At 54.0% G+C, this 18,350-nt stretch overlaps 1 protein-coding gene across 7 annotated transcripts in view; it reads right to left on the reverse strand.

Moving 5' to 3' along the window:
- The window catches only part of Scrib (scribble planar cell polarity protein), a 23,900-nt gene extending 5,834 nt beyond the window's left edge, over nucleotides 1–18,066 (reverse strand). For 3 of the 7 annotated variants that reach the window (XM_028778893.1, XM_028778887.1, XM_028778892.1), the window contains exons 1-24: nucleotides 17,511–17,669; nucleotides 15,929–16,046; nucleotides 15,739–15,817; nucleotides 15,561–15,650; nucleotides 15,416–15,472; nucleotides 15,267–15,330; nucleotides 15,094–15,168; nucleotides 14,880–15,024; nucleotides 14,327–14,445; nucleotides 13,341–13,540; nucleotides 13,101–13,267; nucleotides 12,888–13,018; nucleotides 12,667–12,792; nucleotides 11,787–11,951; nucleotides 10,864–11,235; nucleotides 9,794–9,856; nucleotides 9,180–9,269; nucleotides 8,371–8,448; nucleotides 7,207–7,530; nucleotides 7,024–7,104; nucleotides 6,688–6,945; nucleotides 5,699–5,809; nucleotides 5,301–5,594; nucleotides 5,043–5,231 (exon numbers count right to left, since the gene is read on the reverse strand). In XM_028778893.1, the coding sequence (XP_028634726.1) occupies nucleotides 5,043–5,231; nucleotides 5,301–5,594; nucleotides 5,699–5,809; nucleotides 6,688–6,945; nucleotides 7,024–7,104; nucleotides 7,207–7,530; nucleotides 8,371–8,448; nucleotides 9,180–9,269; nucleotides 9,794–9,856; nucleotides 10,864–11,235; nucleotides 11,787–11,951; nucleotides 12,667–12,792; nucleotides 12,888–13,018; nucleotides 13,101–13,267; nucleotides 13,341–13,540; nucleotides 14,327–14,445; nucleotides 14,880–15,024; nucleotides 15,094–15,168; nucleotides 15,267–15,330; nucleotides 15,416–15,472; nucleotides 15,561–15,650; nucleotides 15,739–15,817; nucleotides 15,929–16,046; nucleotides 17,511–17,669 (3,555 nt within the window). Of the gene's footprint in view, nucleotides 1–5,042; nucleotides 5,232–5,300; nucleotides 5,595–5,698; nucleotides 5,810–6,687; nucleotides 6,946–7,023; nucleotides 7,105–7,206; nucleotides 7,531–8,370; nucleotides 8,449–9,179; nucleotides 9,270–9,793; nucleotides 9,857–10,863; nucleotides 11,236–11,786; nucleotides 11,952–12,666; nucleotides 12,793–12,887; nucleotides 13,019–13,100; nucleotides 13,268–13,340; nucleotides 13,541–14,326; nucleotides 14,446–14,879; nucleotides 15,025–15,093; nucleotides 15,169–15,266; nucleotides 15,331–15,415; nucleotides 15,473–15,560; nucleotides 15,651–15,738; nucleotides 15,818–15,928; nucleotides 16,047–17,510 lie in introns of those variants that run through there. The other 4 variants (XM_028778889.1, XM_028778888.1, XM_028778891.1 and 1 more) reach the window with 4 other exon arrangements.
- Nucleotides 18,067–18,350: the final 284 nt, after the last annotated feature.

The raw sequence follows: 18,350 nt of genomic DNA on the forward strand, positions 1-18,350 counted from the left end.
GGAGAGGGAGAGGGAGAGGGAGAGGGAGAGGGAGAGAGGGAGAGGGAGAGAGAGAGGGAGGAGAGGGAGAATGCATGAATATGAATATGCACGTGAGTGTCTGCTGTGGACAATGCCGGACAGGGAGCAGGCACCCGAGAGCACGTGGCCTAACTGTGCTTAGATCAAGGGTAGACACAGGTGACGCAGGCATGTGACATTGCTTGCCTTCTAACCCACAAAGCACAAGGGACTAGCTGAGTCCTCTCTCACCAGGAGGACAGGAGTAGGAGACAGCAGAGCCAAAGGCAAGACGGCAGCCATGGCCGCCATGAGTGGTCCTACTATGCAGTGTGGCCTCAGACACAAACCCAGCTGCTCAGAGAGCACTGAAATGAGATCAAGAGAACAGACTGAAAGCATGGAGCAGCTGCTCACAGCTGGGAGGATGGAGCGGGAGGCCAAGAGTGACAAGCAGGGACATGAGCATCAGACAGTGCATTTACAGAGGTCCACTGATCACATACTGTAAACACTCAATACACGAGCAGCTAAACAGAGAGCAGAGTCACTAGAAATAAGAACACGGGGTAAGACGACTCACAATAGGAGACGGATTTCGCTCTCTCAGACTCTGACAAAACTACTAGATTGAACAATAAGCAAGGCGCCTCCCTTCTTAATTTCTGGGATAATTGAGTCAAAAAGACACTGGGGAGGGCCCAGGAGAGGCTGCCTCAGTGGGGTGGAGAGGACTGCCACACAGAGGACTGAGCGGAAGGTACAAACAGCAAGGTCGAGGAAGGCAGCTTTCTCATGTCAGCAAAGGCCACTCAGGAGGAAGGCTGACCTGTGGTATTGACTGGAAAGATGGACAACGCCCTGAAGTGACCCAAGGCTTCCAAAGGCCCCAAAAATAACCAAACAGTAACTATTCACACACTGTCCCCTATCTCTGGCCACAATACCCCAAGAGCACTGCACTAGACCCTGGCTTCTAAGCATTACTGCTCATTAAAAGAACTTGCACTCCTGGGTTAGCGGCCAACTCCAGGGCTGGACAGAGTGTGGGACAAGTCTGAGAGTCAGGAAGTGCTAGAGCAGACAGATGGGGCCAGCCGCAGCCTTCCCTGAGACAACAGTGACACAGTCTGACCATTAAATAACTGTGACTGAACTGGGGCTAAAGAGACGGCTCAGCAGGAAAACAACTGCAGAGGACGTGGGTTCAGTTCCCAGCATCCACATGGAGGCTCACACCTGTCCAAAACTCAGTTCTAGAGGAATCCTAAAGCCTCTCTGATTTCCACAGGCTCATGCGTGCATGCTACAAACATACAAACATTCATGCATACAACATGATAAATCTTAAATGAAACAAAACTGTGACGAACACACAGTACATCTGTGGGAAGAAGGCAAGTCTGGGCTGACAGGCAAGAAGATGGGAGTCAGACACCACCAGGATGGAGCCAGTCCTTAGGGCAAACGCTCAGGACAGGCACAAGAGCAAGCTGTGAGGACTCACTCACGCACCAACACAGGCGTTCAGACTGACTGGAGGGTGAGGACAGGAGAGGTGTTCTTCAAGGTAGCTCTAGCTGGGGCAGGGGTGGTGAAGCAGTTTCTACTGTGGACATCACTGCTGCAACCACTGTCAAGTCACAAAGCCCTGAGTCCAACCACTGCAAGTCAAGCACCATCTGGATTGGAAAGACAGGCCGGTGTGATGAGAAAGATGAACCAGTGACCCTCAGGGGAGCACTAGAGAAGCAACAAAATATTCTCTTTACACCAAGCACATGGGAAAGCAAAATAACACATTTTCTTTGAGAAACCACATGGCTTAGGCCTCTAAGGCGGTACTGAGGTGGGGGGAGCATGAGCTAGCCTATGGCATTCCTTTCAGGACCCGCCTGCTGCTGTGGGGAGCCTAGGAAGTCCAACAGCTGCACTCTGACAGCAAGTGAGAGCCTATATCTAGGTACCCTGCAGGAGCCCAGAGGACACCAGTCCTTAGCACAGGGCAGGCAAGAGAGAGCCAGCACTCAAAAGCCAGAGAAGGCAGAAGGGTGCAAGAACAAGTCACTAAAAAGCTGGAAAACTGATCCCACAGGTCAAACAGGCCTGGATGATTCAAGTGGGTATTTTGAGAAAAGTGAAATGCCGGGCCAGTAAGAAGGCTGGGGGAAAGGGGGGGCTTTGGGGTGTGTGTGTGAGAAAAGCACCTGCTGCTAAGGTGACCAGAGTTCACTCCCCAGGACTGATAGGGTGGAGAGAAGCAACTCCCACAAATGTCCCTCAAAGGACCAGGACAAGATACTTATCTCTTTGGCCTAACTTGACTTAGGACATGAAAACAGTAGTTCAGAAACACTGTAACTCTAAGGGAAATACTGCTTCATTGTTAATGTACAGTCAGCTACCAACAGCATAGAAGAAAAGCTGGGAAGATGCCAGGCGATGGTGCACACTTTAATCCCAGCACTCAGGAGGTAGAGGCAGGTGGACCGCTGTGAGTTTGAGGCCTACCTGGTCTATAGTTGAGTTCTGGGATAGTCATGGCTACTTAAAAGAAACCCTATCTTAAAAAAATTGAGAAGGGGGAAAAAAAATCACAAGAGTGGAAAAGGCAGGATGCTGCTTTCCCAGCCTTCCAGAGGGAAAGTTTCTCTAAGAAAAACCAGCTGAGAACTGACTGAAGCAGAGGGGTCAACAACAAATCTGGGCCCATGGAGGCTCACAGAGACTGAGCCACCAACCAAAGAGCATGGACGTAGACCCCTACACATTTATACCAAGTGTGCAGCTTGGTCTTCATGTGGGCCCCCTAACCATTGGAGCGGAGGCCGACTCGGACTGTTGCCTGGCACTGGATCCCTCTCACCTACCTGGACTTCCTGGTTGGGCCTCAGTGGGAGAGGATGTGCCTAGTCCTGCTGGGACTAGATGCCCCAAAGGGTGGGGAGATAATAGGGGGAGGGACTTGTAAGGGTGGGACTGGGATGGGAGGTGTGATCGGGATGTAAACTGAACAAAAAAAATTATTGAAAAAGAAAGAAAAGAAAAAAAGAAAAAAAAAAAACAACCCCAGCTGGGTATGCTATCGAGTATGTTTGATCCCAGCACTTGGGAGGCAGAGGCAGGTAGGTCTTGGTGAGTTCAAGGTCACTCTGGTCTACATAACAAGTTCTAGGACAGCCAGAGCTACAAGTGAGATCCCACTTTTTAAAAATCAAAACAAAATTAAACACAGAACCCATACACAGTCCTAAATTCATAAAATCTGTAAATGTTTGCAACCAAAGAGCTTCATTCTAAAAGGGAAGCAAAACCACAAGCTGGACATGATGGTACACAAGTGTAACTCTACCACCTGAGAGGGTCTTAGGGGACTGTCAACCTTGGCTACACAGTGAGACCTGTTTCAAACAAACTCTGGAGCTAGAAGCATCCAGAAAGAAAAAGTTCAGTGGAAGTAAAACAGCTTCCTGCTGGGAAGCACAAGATTGCCTCAGGGCTGGTGGTGGAGTTCTGTGGAGCCCTCCCTAGTATGTGCCAGGCCCAGGATGAACCCTCTGTCGGGTGGGGAGTAGACTGTAGACTATGTGAAGGTAGTGTGCACTTGCAACAAAAGAGCAGCCGAGGCATCTTGAGACAACAGACGGAGGGATAGCAGTCACAGCAGACACTGCTGTGGTCAGGAAAGGCCTCCTCAAAGTTCAGCTGCCCTGGGCCCATAGCTTCTTACTACCCTTGCTCCTCAGACAGGATTCAGATGAAGATCCAGCCAAGACAGGCTTTGGCAGGACTCAGCATATGGAGATATGCAGCTTCCCTACACTTCTGAGCCACCCAGGTACTGTAGGCACAGCCTAGGTTACAACGTAGGGACCAGAGGCATGGGCAAGGGGCCCCAGGACCACACCAGCCCACCAGTACTGAAGTCCCTGCTTTCTGCAGAGAGCTTCATTCTGTACTCAAAAACTGAAGTCTGAACGAGGCAGCACACTTCTAAATATGTGTGCTAATGTGAACAAACAAAAGCATGTTTTCTCTAGGGTGAAGTCACCCAAAATACTTCTCCAGGACACAGGATTCCCCTGGGGAGAAGTGGACAAGGGCCACCTTTAAGCCCAAGGGAGTAGCACCTCACACAGGCTCCATCTAGCCCAGTATCCATCTAGATGAGAAGATGAAGTAACCTGTGTCTAATCCAAGTGATGCTCACAAGCCTAGTGCAGGGTTTGTGGCCAGAGGGTATCTTTCTGCCAGTATTTAACAGGAAGTCACTAATCCAAAGATTTACTGCAAAAGAAGACCAACCAACCTAGGATGACTGCCCGTCCCTAAGGTTGAAACAATAAAAGCAACAGTGAATGGTAATACAGCTGCCAACACACTAGAGACCAGCATGGCTCCCAAGAATATCTGGGAACAGCATGCAGCCAGTGCACATAAAGATTCCTTTAGGACTCACTTGGACCTACAGGTGACGATGTTGAGGGGTCCCAAGGACTGCAAGTAGAAAGCATGGCAAAGCAGGAACCCAGAGAGGCTAGAGGGAGACTTTGTCTAGAGTGCTTGCCTCTTGGGCCTAGGCCTAGTTCTGATGGCTGGATACTCTTTGTTTTGCTCCAGGGAACAAGAGAGCAGTAGACGCTCTACCCTGTACCTATGCCCTGTGGCATACAGAAAGAAGCTCCACCAAGGGACTGCCAGAGGGGCACCCTAAAGGCCAGCAGAGCCGGGAAGCTGCTTTCCTGCTTTGGAGGTTTGGTTCAGGGGCTCCTTGTCCTTTCAGCTAGCTGCCACATGCTCTCAAGTACTGCCTTCTCGGAGCCCTTCTCTCAGGACCCGATCACACAGGGACAGACACACCCACCTCTGTACTGCCTACCTGCCCAGACCACAGCCTCCAGTACAGTGACCAGAAAGGGACCTACGAAACACAGTACCCACCATTCCCACAAGCTCAGTACTTTCCAGACTGAAGCAGAGAGACTACAGACTATAAAGGTCAATGCCAGGACAGCGCCTAGGCCCCACGGTAGGCAACTAACCTCCAGCGCTGTGGTGGTGCTGGTGTCAAAGCCATCACAGACAAGCACGGTTAGGTTGTCACCCACACTGCGCAGCAGCTGCACAGCCTCAGCATGTGTGAGGCCCAGCAGGCTCTGCTGGTTTACTTCTAGCAGCCGCAGCCCCACACGCAGCCGCCCATCACGCCCGGCAGCTCCTGTAGGGCTCACCTATAGGGAGAGCAGTGTGAGACCAGCACAAGGCACCTACCCACAGTCCCAGGAAGAAAGGGCCCTCACCTTGGAGATAAAGATGCCCTCATCTGTAGGGTCACAGGGGTTCCCTGCATGACCCTTGGCGCCTCCTCGGATGCTGATACCCAGCTTCTCCCCGGGGGCCTTCTGGATGCAGAGTTCCCGCATGCCTGGGGGTGGTGGGTCCCTCCGCACAAGCAGACACAGCTCCAGGCAGGGCCTGAGCAGGGCACTAACTGCCTCTTGATGTGTGGCCTCCCGAACATCCTGCCCATTCACTGCTAGGATGCGGTCCCCAACCCGAAGGCCACAGCGAGCAGCTAGGCCCCGAGGAAGCACCTGTAGGGTACGAGAGCGAATCCAGTAGACCCGGCTGCACCGATGGCTGCCCCAAGTGCCTGGGCTGGGTGTTTTCTGCTGAGTTACTTGCCAGGCCTACTTACCTTGGAGATGAATACACCAGGATCCTGGACACCAAACGGGTGGCTGGAGTGATCAGAACCTCCTACAATGCTAAGCCCTAATGGGCCACCAGCCCTGGGCAGGCAGATTTCCTGGGGACATAGGATGGACCTCAGTCAGAACAGGGCAAGGGTTAAAGGGACTAACATACTGGCCATGGGCTCTCCAAGGACAGGATGGATGAGCCTACGCTGCCCCATCTAGCTACCTGTGGGGCAGTCTGCTACCCAGATACGAACACAGCCTGACATCTATACATGCTTACAGACTATAGCATGTAACAGAGCAGGCTACTGATAGAAGATTATGCTAAGGCAGATAGGAAACACCATGGAGGCTGACTGGATACCTTAGCTTCTTGGCTTCCTGTGGAAAGGCTGTGTACTGAGGGGTCAAGGACACCACAGGCAACAGCTCACAGAATCAACTAACCAGGGCTCAGAAGGGCTCACAGGGAGCCTCTGTGGGTCTGAGCTAGGTCCTTTGCATATAGCTTAGTAGTAGCTTAGTGCTTATGTGAGACTCAGAACAATACGAGTAGGGGCTGTGTTTCACTTTTGCCTGCTTTTGGGCCCCCTTTCCTCCCCTGAGTTGCCTCCTCAAGTCTTAATGTGAGGGGATGAACCTAGTCTTATTGCAACTTGATATGCCATGTGTATACTTGGTTGCTGTCTTTGGGAGGCCTGCCCTTTTCTGAAGAGGAAGAGATACAAATAGATGAGGGAAGGACTGGGAGGAGAAGAAACTACTGTTGGGGTGCAATATATGAAAAGAATAAATAAGCAAGAAAAAAACCCCTGAAATTAAAAAAAAAAAAAAAAAAAAAAAAAAAAGAAGAAGAAGCAGGCTGTGTATTACTCTCTGCCTAGAGTGGCCATACCACTTATGACCAGAGGATCTTCAGGGGAAGACTTGTGCTCTACACCTGAAACTGAGTGGATACTGAACAGGATATGGGCAGGTGTCTCACCTCCACAGGGTATGGTCCTTCCAAGGCAGTGGCCAAGAGGCTAGGGGACAGCCTAGGTAGCAGAGGTTCCCCGGGGACGGCAGTGGTCATGGTAGCAGCAACAGTAGCGGTAGGAGTTGGGGAGGAATGTGGTGGAGGGCTAGGTGGGTAAGTCCCTCCAGTCTCCCTCTCCAGAAGCAGGGAGATGGTAGGGGAAGCAGCAGTCAGCAGGGAGACGGCATGGTCGTGCCTTGCCTCAGTCATGTCCACTCCATTGATCTGCAGGGACACTCACATCAGAGAGGGTAAGTAGGAAAAACAAAAGGCATTAGTCAGGCCATACCTGGCCCTACTCACCGAGAGGACACGGTCGCCAACCTGTAGAGTACCTGCCCGGTGGGCAGCCCCTCCTTCTGCAATGCGAGATATAAAGATGCCCTGTAAGGATGGAGAAGCCACACTAAAGCCATGATACTGGAGACCCGACATGCCTCTGCTCATCAGGGACAGCTCCCTCTATGTCCCAAACCTTTGTCTCACCCCATCTCCAGCCCGGTAAGGTGTGGAGCCCTTTCCACCAGCAATGCTGAAGCCCAGCCCCTTTTCACTGCGCACAAGACAGGCAGCATGGCGCTGGCGGAGGGGTACAGGAGTCTCAGGCTGAAGCAGGGGCAGGCGCAGGCCACCTCCCCGCCACTCCCGGGGACTATAGTCATCTTCAGGGCGTAGGGGGGTGATGGTGACTGCATTCTCAGGCTCCACCATTCTTTCCCTCCACACTCGCATCTGCACAGCAGCACCTGCCCCCCGAAGTGCTTCCACAGCCTGGTGGTGCTCCGCATCCTGCAAGGCCACACCATTCACCTGTGGACGACAAGACAACAGCACAAGTCAGCGCCCAGGCCTAGGCAGTCTAACATCAGACGGTGCGCTTATGCTCTTTCTATTGTCTGTTTCCATGCCATAGTCCAGGCTAGCCATTCTATCCTGGTGCTCTCATTCTCAGGGAGTGTCACCTGCCCAGCAGAGAACATGTAACATATTAAGTTGCCAACTCCACGAGCTCCAGGCAGAGCTGGGATTAGAACTGTGCAGCAAAGCGTGAGGAACAGCAGCTTCCCCTTTAGAACCCAGAGCCCTCGTCTGCCTCACTCATCCTTGTCTTCATAGGAAGGCCAAAACTTTCCTGTGAGCTCACCAATGGCCAAGGAGCCAGGCAGAAACCTCCAGGGCTTCCACAGAGAAACATTCCCACCAGGACTGCTGATGTCTGACCCCACCAGGACTGCTGAGGTCTGACCCCACCAAGACTGAAGTCTGACCCCACCAGGACTACTGAGGTCTGACCCCACCAGGCTGCATAGAATCTGCCTGGTGCCTCTTGTCTAGCCCGAGGACTGCTGCTTTTTTCACACCCACATCCTCTGTAGAACTGGGGATTAAACCCAAAGAATCATGCGTAGCAAGCCAGTGATCTACCAGTAACCTACATCCCTAGACCCAGATGGAGAAGGAACTCTCGGCATGGAGGACTTAAGACCTCAGTAGCCTTACCCAGTCATCTTTGGGCCCTGGGCTTCTGGATGGGGAAGATAGGGCCCCTACCTTCTGATGAGGACAGCTAAGTGTCTCAATAATCAGGACTATGAGGAACTTGGAGGGCACAGCTGTCCCTTGCTACAAGGCAAGAGGGTCACTACTTACCTCGAGAAGTTTGTCACCGACTCGGACTCCAGCACGGGCTGCAGGACCCTCCTCAGACACTCGAGAGATGAAAATGCCCTGGAGGACAAGTGGGGACTAGTCCACAGGAGCACAAGCAGAGGCAGGCACCTTCTCCTCATGAGTGTGAAAGGTGCAGCGCCCACTAGACAGTAAGAGAACTACTTCCTACACAGACAGCCCTGGCCTGCCCTCTGGAGAGGATCCAAAGACCCTAAACTCATTAAGAAGAACAGTAGGCATCAAGGCCAGAAGGGCTGTTTCTCAGGTGCTAGGGAAGGCTGGAGCTCACGAAGCTAGTATATAAAAGTCAAGCTTAATAGAAACTTTTTTGACCCTAGAGCTGTCATGAGAAAATGGGGAAGGAAAACCTGTCTGTAGAGGGAACAGCTTAGCTGCCCTGTTAGCTGTTCTCAGACTTTTTTGTTTTGTTTTTTTCCGAGACAGGATTTCTCTGTGTAGTCCTGGCTGTCCTGGAACTCACTCAGTAGACCAGGCTGGCCTCGAACTCAGAAATCTGCCTGCCTCTGCCTCCCAAGTGCTGGGATCAAAGGCGTGCGCCACCACCGCCCGGCTGTTCTCAGACTCTTAACATCCTGCCTGATGACTACCCACTGATCTGTCACCCTGGGGTGACCCACGCAGCACGTTCTAAGGGATACTAAGCTGGACCATGGAGTGACCACTGACATTCCTTAGAGAAGAAGGAAGTTTCCTGAGACAGGAGTGGCGGGTGTGCACAGAAGAGGGCTCGCAGAGACTGGGGCCGCTTAGGGACACGCGGTGCTCACCTCGTCGTCTCCTTTGTAGGGGGTGGAGCCTTTTCCCCCTGCGATACTGATGCCCAGGCCCCCTGTCTGCCGCACGATCGTGAGTGTTAACTGGAAACAAGAGTGGATAAAGATGCCTGAAGAGACCTGGGATGCCCTGGTGCTTGCAGCAAGAAGGGCTGGCTGTAGACACTACACTCATCCCTAGGTATCTGTGCCCACATGGGTAGCAGAGGGAAGCAGGGAGGCTCCTGCGATTCAAGGGCAGGGACAACCTCTGTGCGCTAGCCCATGCAGTACGAAGCTAGCTGTCCTCCAGAAAGTGAAGCCTGGCCCTGCTCCTGTGCATAAAGATACCTCAAGGCTCATAGTAGGGTATAAAAATGGCCCAAATACCTCCACTCATCCCCTACAAAGCAGGCTGCCCCAGTGTGGAGACATGCTTGCCCTGCCAGGGGACCAGGAGGCCCTAGGGAAGTGGAACCAGAGCTCCAGTTCTGTGGCAGCTGTCAGGGCTCTTCTGGGAGAGGGTGTGAGTTGGAGCCATGGAGGGGGAGAAGTGAGAACCCGCAGCCCGGGAAGCAAAAGTCAGCAGCGGCCCTGGGCCCGAGCAGAGAACAGCGAGCAGTACAGACCTCTTCCTCCTCAATGCGAGCAGGCTCTATCAGCAGGTTATTGGCCTGGTCAAACGACACCCCCTGTTAGGACAGGAGCAGCGAGGCATGCAGGTTAGCCACCGCTGGGAACTGCCACCACCTTCCCCAGCCCTCACCATGAGTAGACAGGACAGAGGAAGATCCCGTCGAGCCCCTGTGATCTGGGAACTGCCACCACCTCCTCAGCCCTCACCATGAGTAGACAGAACAGAGGAAGATCCGTCGAGCCCCTGTGATCTCAATCAGGACCCTAGCCCCTAGGTCCCCCAAGACTTCAGAGTCATGAGCATTTCTGCAGACCACATATATGGTGGGACTTGGCTGGCTAGGATCAAGGCTCCAGAGGGCCAAGTCTATTCCTGGCTGTCTTTGACTTAAGCCCAAAATTGTTCCAGAGATCCTATACCAACAGGCTATACTCTCAGAGAATGGATTAGACTCTTAATAGCTGGGGCTTTCTCTGGCCTCGAGGAGTCCCCAATGAGTGGGTAAACTCTTTTTGAACCATCAAAATCAAACACGAGGATGAGGAAGAGATGCCACTGTCCTATAGATTTGCCTGGATCCCAATAAGACTTGACAAGGCACAAAAGCTTCTTCTACCAGACCCACAGGATGGGCCATGGGTCAGCAGCAAGACCTCAAGGCTGGCCACTTCCTGAGGCAGGAAGGATCCTGAGAGAGCCAGCAGCTCCTGAGGAGGACCTTGTCCATGACTCCCCCCAAACACACAGGATACAGAGGGACCCTCAGCTTCCAAGTGCCCTGGGCCTCCCACCCCACCAGGTAGGCCCAGGGAGCTGCCGAGAACTTCAAGGATCAATGGCAGGGAATCCTAGGACTAAATGGTGAGCACATGGTGACAGCAAGGCCAATCACAACAAACACATTCATTACCCTTCTCCTGACAGTCAAGGAGTCTGGACCAGGGTCTGACTGTGCCTGTCAGATTAGGGCTGGATGTCCTCCTCGTGTTACCCACCAGGTTTCAGAGCAGCTTGCTAACAAGCCAGCAGAGCCTGGGTAAGACAGGGGTATGGATGACAAACCTTGACAGAGGGAGCAGAAGCCACAGCCTCTTCTCTGTCATCTTCTTCTGTGGTGGCCTCGCCTTCTTCCTCATCCCTGTTCTCCTCCTCCTCTTCCTCCTCATGGGCTCGAGGAGCCCAGGGTGTGTGGGGGCCATTGTGCCACCCTGAGGTGGGGCCCTCCCTGTCTGTCTGCACCCCTTGCAGCAGTGCAACAACTGCTTCCGGCTGGGGGAGCTTGGAGATCTTGAAGTGCTTCTTGTAGTGGGGTGTGTCTTTGCGGATGAGCCTCTGCCGGCCACTGGGCAGCGGCCAGGGAGCCTCAGGCTGCCCCTCTTCACTTTCACAGTCTTCCCTAGGGATCAGTGTGTCCTCTGCAAAGTGCACTGTGGGCTAAGAGGGAGGAAAGATGAGGGTGGCAGCCTGGCCCTGGCTCAATCCTCCCAGGACCCAGTTATGGAGTTGACAGGCTCAGCCCTGCAACTAACAACCTGAGGCCAACCAGTTCCCTGCTGAACATGTAGAAATACAAAGAAAATTCAGCTGCTAAGATCAGAAGATACTGCTCTCCCCAGATGCACGTGATAATGCAAATGGAGACTTAACAACATACAAGGACCAAGCAGGTGGGAGCGTTCCACCGGGAGCAGTAAAGTGGGGGATAGCATCTAGGGAAAGCACACACGTACTAAATCTAACGGTACTGAGCTTGGCTGAGAAGTGAGGCCTACCCCACCCCGGAACCTCTTTCCCATGAACCCTGAGGACCACTGCCCTGTACTGCACTTTGCAAAACTGCCTGAGGAAGCCCTTTAGTATCTCATTATTGCTCAACCAGTAATTGGCGTGGCCCCAATCACAAGCTCTGGAAGACACACAGGATGAGCAGCACTGACCCCTGAAAGCCCTTCTGCTTCGCGTGCTCTTTTCCTGTCTGCTCTTACCTCATTATAGTCCTCCTCTGGATATTCCTCCTGTCCAGGCATGGCCTCGTGCTGGCCTAGCCCTTGCACCTCAGCAGGGAGGATCTCAGGCTCGCCTTCAGAGGCCGTGCTTGCTGACGGGACAGAGCCTCCACTCAAGGCAGACTCTGCACTCAGCCTCTTCTCCTGCAGCAAGTGGTGATGTCAGGCTGCACAGAAGTTTGTTACCCAGAGGCTACCCCTGTGTGGCAGATCTCCACTAGACTTCCTGCTGCCCTGGCCGTAACACCCCCAGCAGGCTCACGTCTTACAGCCATTCCCTGTCTGAATCCAGTCATGCGCGGTCATGGTTCTATGACTCAGACCTTGGCAATGTCTTCTCCCAGATTCAGGAGAATTAACACAACCTGAAGCGAGTTCTATCCCTACTAAGTTAGGAAGTAGCCACGCATAGTCAGTACATGCCCTGTTTGTCTAGTCACTATGTCTAGATACCTAGAAACATGCCACAGCCCCAGCGACAGAAGTTTTGTAATAAGCCAACCATCTGCTGTTCTCGCACCTAACTCCTTCCCAGGTACAGGTGGGAAATGAAGGGAACAGAGCCTTCCTTAGCCCCACCCCTGGCCAACCTCCATCATTTGCCACCATGGTGTGCCTAGCACTTAGCCCTGGGAACCCCAGCCCTGGCTCTGCCTTACTCCGACTCCAAAGGGAGGGACTCCATGAGAGCCACTGGCCTGCATCCTTTGTCCAGCACAGCCCTCAGCAGTAGCCTGCCCGTGTGGTTCCAGGTCCATCCCCCAGCTCATCTGTAGCCCCTCCCCCACGAAGCCTCTGCCCTCAGCTCCCTCTGCCAGGATGGATGGACATCCTAGGCTCCTAGTCCTTTCTCGCCTACCTCCTCTGAAGGTGACGGTGGGCTGGGGTCAGGCTTGCAGACAAAGGCCTCGTTCCGGCGCTCTTCAATGCCCCTCTTCATCACCTTGAGCTCACTGGGATGAGGTGTGGCCCTACGCTGTAGGCCCTGCCGTGGGGACAGGGATGAGGAACAGAGGCCGGGGAGGGGTCAGGCAGGGGTGAGACAGAAGTGCACACCCCACAGATCCCACCCCTCCATACCCGCTTCTCGGCTGCAGCTTCCTCAGCATCCTCTTCACCTTCAAGGGGGTCCTCGAACTGGATGACACTGACACGGCTCAGAGGGGCATCACTACAGCTCTCTGAGGGACTGCTCTGCTGTCCAGGGTCTTCTATGGGAGGCAAGAGTCAGAGACCCATGCTGGTCTCTACTTCCAGCACCCACCATTCAAGGCCTAGCCAACAGCAACCTACCGAGACTTGGCAAGGGCTGCTGGGGCAGCAGGTAGCAGGTAAGCACCTTTTCACCAGTCTGGGCATCGTCCTCAGTCTGGAAGCGGAGCATGGGTTGTGCCTGGTTCTCAGCCAGCCACAGTGCCTTGAGGTTGAGGTGGGTGAGCGCAAACGGCAAACTCCGCAGCCTAGAGGCCAGGCAGGCATAGTCAGCACACATAAGGATGCTGCCTGGACCCCAGGGGTCACACAGACACTCACCGGTTCCCAGCTACGTCAAGCACATGCAGCTCAGCTGTGTGGGCAAGCTCAGGAGGAAGGACAGCCAGGCGGTTGTCTCTCAAAGAGAGAACACTAAGAGCTACACAGCCTCCGATTTCAGGTGGCAGCACCTCAAGATGATTCCGGTCCACATTAAGATTAGTCAGTTTGGTCAGCTTGCCCAAGGAGCGGGGTAAGGCCTGGCCGGGAAAAGGAAGGATATGAGGCTGACAGAAACCCCCTGGGTAGGAGGAAAAGAGAGGCCTTGGGAAAGTAAAGGTCTCCCTTAAGGTAAACTCCCTAGTTGATCAGTGTTCTCCACAGCCCATAGGAATTATGGTTAGAGGATCTAGACATGGAGCTAGTTGCCACCCCCTCCCCTTTTTCCTCCTTAAGGACAGCATACACCCTACCAGGCTACTTGAGACCCTAGACTGTGCTCTCTGGCCCTTTCCCATAGCCACCCAGCTCAATCTACCAAGGTCATGTTTCTGTAACTCCTCCTCCTACTCATATCTGCCCCTTTGTTTCCACACCACTCTCTTCTCTCACTAACATGATTGCGGGTACCCCAATACAGGAAGATTCCACATTACTGTCTCTCAGCCTGAAACTCATACTACCCCAGACATCTCTAATTTGGGCCCTAGAACTTCTGCTCACCCTAGTTACACGGAGCAGCACACATGCTCCTGTCCGATTTGCCTTTGCCTTCTTTCCAGTCCTCCTCGAGCTCAGACTGCATGTCCAAAAAAGCACACCCTGAGCTCTTTAACCCCATAGGGTCCCATAGGTTGGAGGCAAGCTCACATGTCAGTGAGCTCTTTCTCTTGACCCCAAGAATGCCCTAGCAAGCACATCCCTAGGGATACGCCACCAGCAGCACATGCCACTGCCATCAGGTGCTTGTGTTGCTGCTACATGTCAGCACTGACTACACTCATCACACCCTAAGAGGCTCAGTGCCTCAGGGCTGCCCTACCTACCGTTAACAAGTTCTCTGTGAGGATCAGTTCCGAGAGGTTCTCACAGTCTCCTATGGCTTCAGTGACCTCACATAGCCGGTTCTGGTCCACCTTCAGGATAGACAGCTGCTTCAGCTGACCTGGCATCAGGAGACATGGTGACTAGATTGAATCAGGTCAAGGGTACTTGTGTGTATGTGGGTCCTCTGAATGGCCATAGCCTGGTCCCACGTTCCAGTGACAGTGGATTCTCTGGGTCTCCAAGATTTTCTATGTATGCTCACCATGCCCCCATCCTGCTTACTGCAGACTTGCTCAGCTCCCAAGACTCTTCCCCACCCACTGACCCTCGTAAACCTATATTCTCAACTCCTGTCATCACACACTACCCTGATGTTTTGAGTATTAATTGGATGATCGGGTACCTGACCTCAGCATTATCTTACTTAGCCTGCCCCCTCTGGACACCTCCAGCCTGGGTCAAGTCAGGTCCTAACCCAACCCCCCCTTTGGCACCTCACAAGGCCACTGATGATAACAGTGGCAATCCCCAGGACCCTCTGGGCACACTGACCGATGCCCTCTGGCAACCGCTGAAGCAAGTTCTGGGAAAGCAGCAGATCTGTGAGCAGTGCCAGCCCACCCAACTCCACAGGCAGCTCCTCCAGCCTGTTCTCTGACACATCCAGGCATACCAGCCGCCGCAGATTGCCTAGCTCCTGAAGAGAAACAAAATGTCAAAGGGCAGCAGGTAGGGGATAAAGCCAGTCCCTCCCATCCTCACTTACCGGGGGCAGCGCTGACAGCTGGTTTCGGTCTAGCCACAGCTCCCGTAGGTTAGGCAGAGCCCCCAGAGTGTCAGGCTACAAGAAGGGACAATACAGGAGAAACCAGTGTGACACCCTCTGGCAGCAGCTGCCCCACACCACACCCCTGCTTCCCCAGGCAGCCCTCACTGCACCAGCACTTCCAGATCATTGCCTCCCAGATCCAGCTGTTCTAGTTTCACCAGGAAAGACAGGGACCTACAGAAGAAAACGTCTGGATGTGGCCACTCAAGCCAAGCCCCAGCATAGCTCTACCACAGTCTGGGTGGGGCCCTAAACTTACGCAGGGAGAGATTTAAGCAGGTTCTCCCGGAGTTCCAGGGTCACCAAATTGGCCAGGCTGAAAGAGACCAAGGGCCAAGGCTGAGGAAGGCAGGGAAAGACAAGTACTCCCTATACACAGATCCACTCATCAAGGGCACACTCACTTGCCCACATCTCCGGGCAGTGCCTGCAGGGACACATCATTCAGGGCCAGGTGAGCCAGGCTGCGCAGCTGTGTGAAGCCATCCGGAAGCCTGGAGAAACAAAGTACCAGGCTTCAGTATCCACCATCTAGAACTTCCGATGGCCAAGAGCCAACCCCCACTACGGGGTGACACTCACCTGGATAGGGGGTTCCCACTGAAGTCTGCAATCTCCAGAGCCTTACAGAACTTTATGCTCTCAGGTATCTCAGGAATATCTGTGTGTGGAGAGGGGTTTGCTATGAGGATGGCACACCTCAGGAGCTCCCAAGAGCCCCCATGCTCCATTCCACTTTCACACAGAGTGCCACCCTGGCCTGTCTGCCTACCGTTCCGGGACACATCCAGCTCCACCAGTTGCATAAAGTTAGCCACTTCAGGAGGCAGCCGCTGGATCTCATTGTCACTGAGGCCCAACTTTCGCAAGTTCAATAGCCGGAAGAAGGGCTGTGGGTAGAAGAAGATGTGATCAGGTGAAGTGGCTCTACAGGTAAAGTCCTAAGGGTAGAGAAGAGTTTCTAAACCAGGAGGATCATGGCCACAGGTTCCCAGACCTCTGTGTGTCCCAGGTCACACAAGGTTCTGGGGGTCTAGCCATGATACCCAGTGTGCTGAAAAACCAGACAGAGACCTGCAAAACACACCTCTGCCTACCCGATGCCTGGTCTCCCTTGTGTCATTTGTCACATATAACACTGCTGTTTTGCAATGATACTCTGCAAGTGCTGAGTGGGACTCTCCTAAGATCTATTCTGTCATCACCGGAGAGCCCACCTCTCACTGTCACCCAGATGTCACCCAGATAACATGCCCCAGGTGAGACATCATCGGCTCCCAAACATCATTCCTGCCCTCTGCCCTGTGGGCCACTCTCAGTATCCTACCTACTACCCAAACCACCTCTTCCAAAACAGTTTGGAGCTCTTCAGGAACCCCAACAATGAATGAACAGAAAGAGCTTGACAAAGAGAAAACAACAATAAAAACACCAGAGAGCACCAAGAGTAGGTTGTGGGGGGTGCACATCTTTAGTCCCCGCAGAGGCAGGTGGAACTCTTGAGTTCTAGGCCAGCCTGGTCTACACAGTGAGTTCCAGGATAACCAGGGCTACAAAGGGGAAACCCTGTCTCAAAAAACCAACAGAACAAAAAAGCAATAACAACAACAAAAGGCACCAGAAAAAAACCACAAGTGCAAAATGTCCAAGATTCACACACAGATACCACCATAAAGGTCCGTGAAGAACGGAGCTGTCACAGACACACCCAGAGTGCCACCAGCCGTCAACAATATCAGACCACTCAGCCCCCTAACTCAGAAAGGTAAATAACTTCATAACCTGTCTCTTTTGGTTTCCTTTCTAGTATGGCCTCAGAACTACAACAACAAAATCCCTAACAAACCGACAGGAAGGAACACAGACAGTGAGAGGTGGGCACTCCGCTGAGAGATGACAGAATAGATCTGACACCGCAAGTATCTTAGGAGAGTTCCACTCAGCACTGCAACCTCCTTCCTCCCAAAACGAAGGCACAACACAATGCAAGAACACCAAGTTCCTACCCTTAAAGCAGCCCAACTAGCTGTAACAGTTGCTAGCCCAGATCGGCCTCGCACCCTAGACTCATCCTCCTCCTGTGCCCTCACGGGTTTCTCTGTTGGCTCCCCTTTTAGGTTCAGTATCCACCCAGTCCCCAGACAGGCTGCCACCAGGTGCCAACACAGGAGGCTGGGGGAGGGTGGGGCTGGCTGGGGCGGAGTTCTGACCAGTAGGAACCTGCAGGGCCGGCTGGAGGTTGCGGTGCCTATCCCGGGCAGCGCCTGCTGAGGTCTCGCTTCAGCCGGCTGCCCCACAAGTCATACACTACTCAGAGAACTGAGCGCGGGGCAGCAGGTGCGGCGGCCGCTCACCTTAGGTAGCTCACGCAGCTGGTTGGCGTCGAGGAGCAGCTCCTCGAGGCTACGACTGTAGCGGTAAATCTCCTCTGGCACAACCTGCAGCGAGCAGTGCCGCTTATCCACCGACTCCACGTGCCGGTTGCAACGCCAGAGTGGGATGCACTTCAGCATGATGCGGGCGGGCAGTGAGCGCGGGCTCGGGAGGCGCTCGGCGGGCTCGGGCCGGGGGGCGGGGCTCGGCCCGCATGAGCGCCGAGCGCGGGCGGAGCGGCGCGCGCGGGGGTGGGGCTGGCAGCCGGGACCGGGACTGCGGCCGGGGTCGACGCTAGGCTCGGCCCGCGTTCAATACGAGCTGTAGGCTCGGACGGCGGCACACAGATGGCAGCGCGGCCTGACCCAGCAGCGCTTTCTTAGGCGCTGGGGGCGCGGCGGCGGCTCCGCATCCCGCCCGGCCTGCTCACCTAGCAGCTCATCCGCCCGCAGCACCGCAGCCGGAACCGCCGCCGCTGCCCGCGACAACCGCCCAGCCGCGCAGCCCGCCGGGAAGCCTAGACCCGCCCTCTCTGCTCAAAACTACAGTTCCCAAAGTGCCCCGCGGCGTGGCATCTCCGACGACCCGTAGCGGCCTCGCGCAGGGCATGTCGGGACTTCCGGCCCAGCTCTGGCGTGACCCACGGCAGCAGCTGTAATAATTTAAGATTCCCGACCGCCCACAAAGTCCTCTTGGTCCTGTATCCTACAGATCTCAGGTTCAGGCGGCTCTGAGCACCACTCACGTGAGCAAGGGCTGCAAGCCAGCACTCCCCACAAGAGGAGATAAAGCAACGCCTGTCCCAAACCTTGGTCCCTCCT

This window comes from Grammomys surdaster, unplaced genomic scaffold, assembly GCF_004785775.1.
Source record: "Grammomys surdaster isolate TR1022 unplaced genomic scaffold, NIH_TR_1.0 342, whole genome shotgun sequence".
NCBI lineage: Eukaryota > Metazoa > Chordata > Mammalia > Rodentia > Muridae > Grammomys > Grammomys surdaster.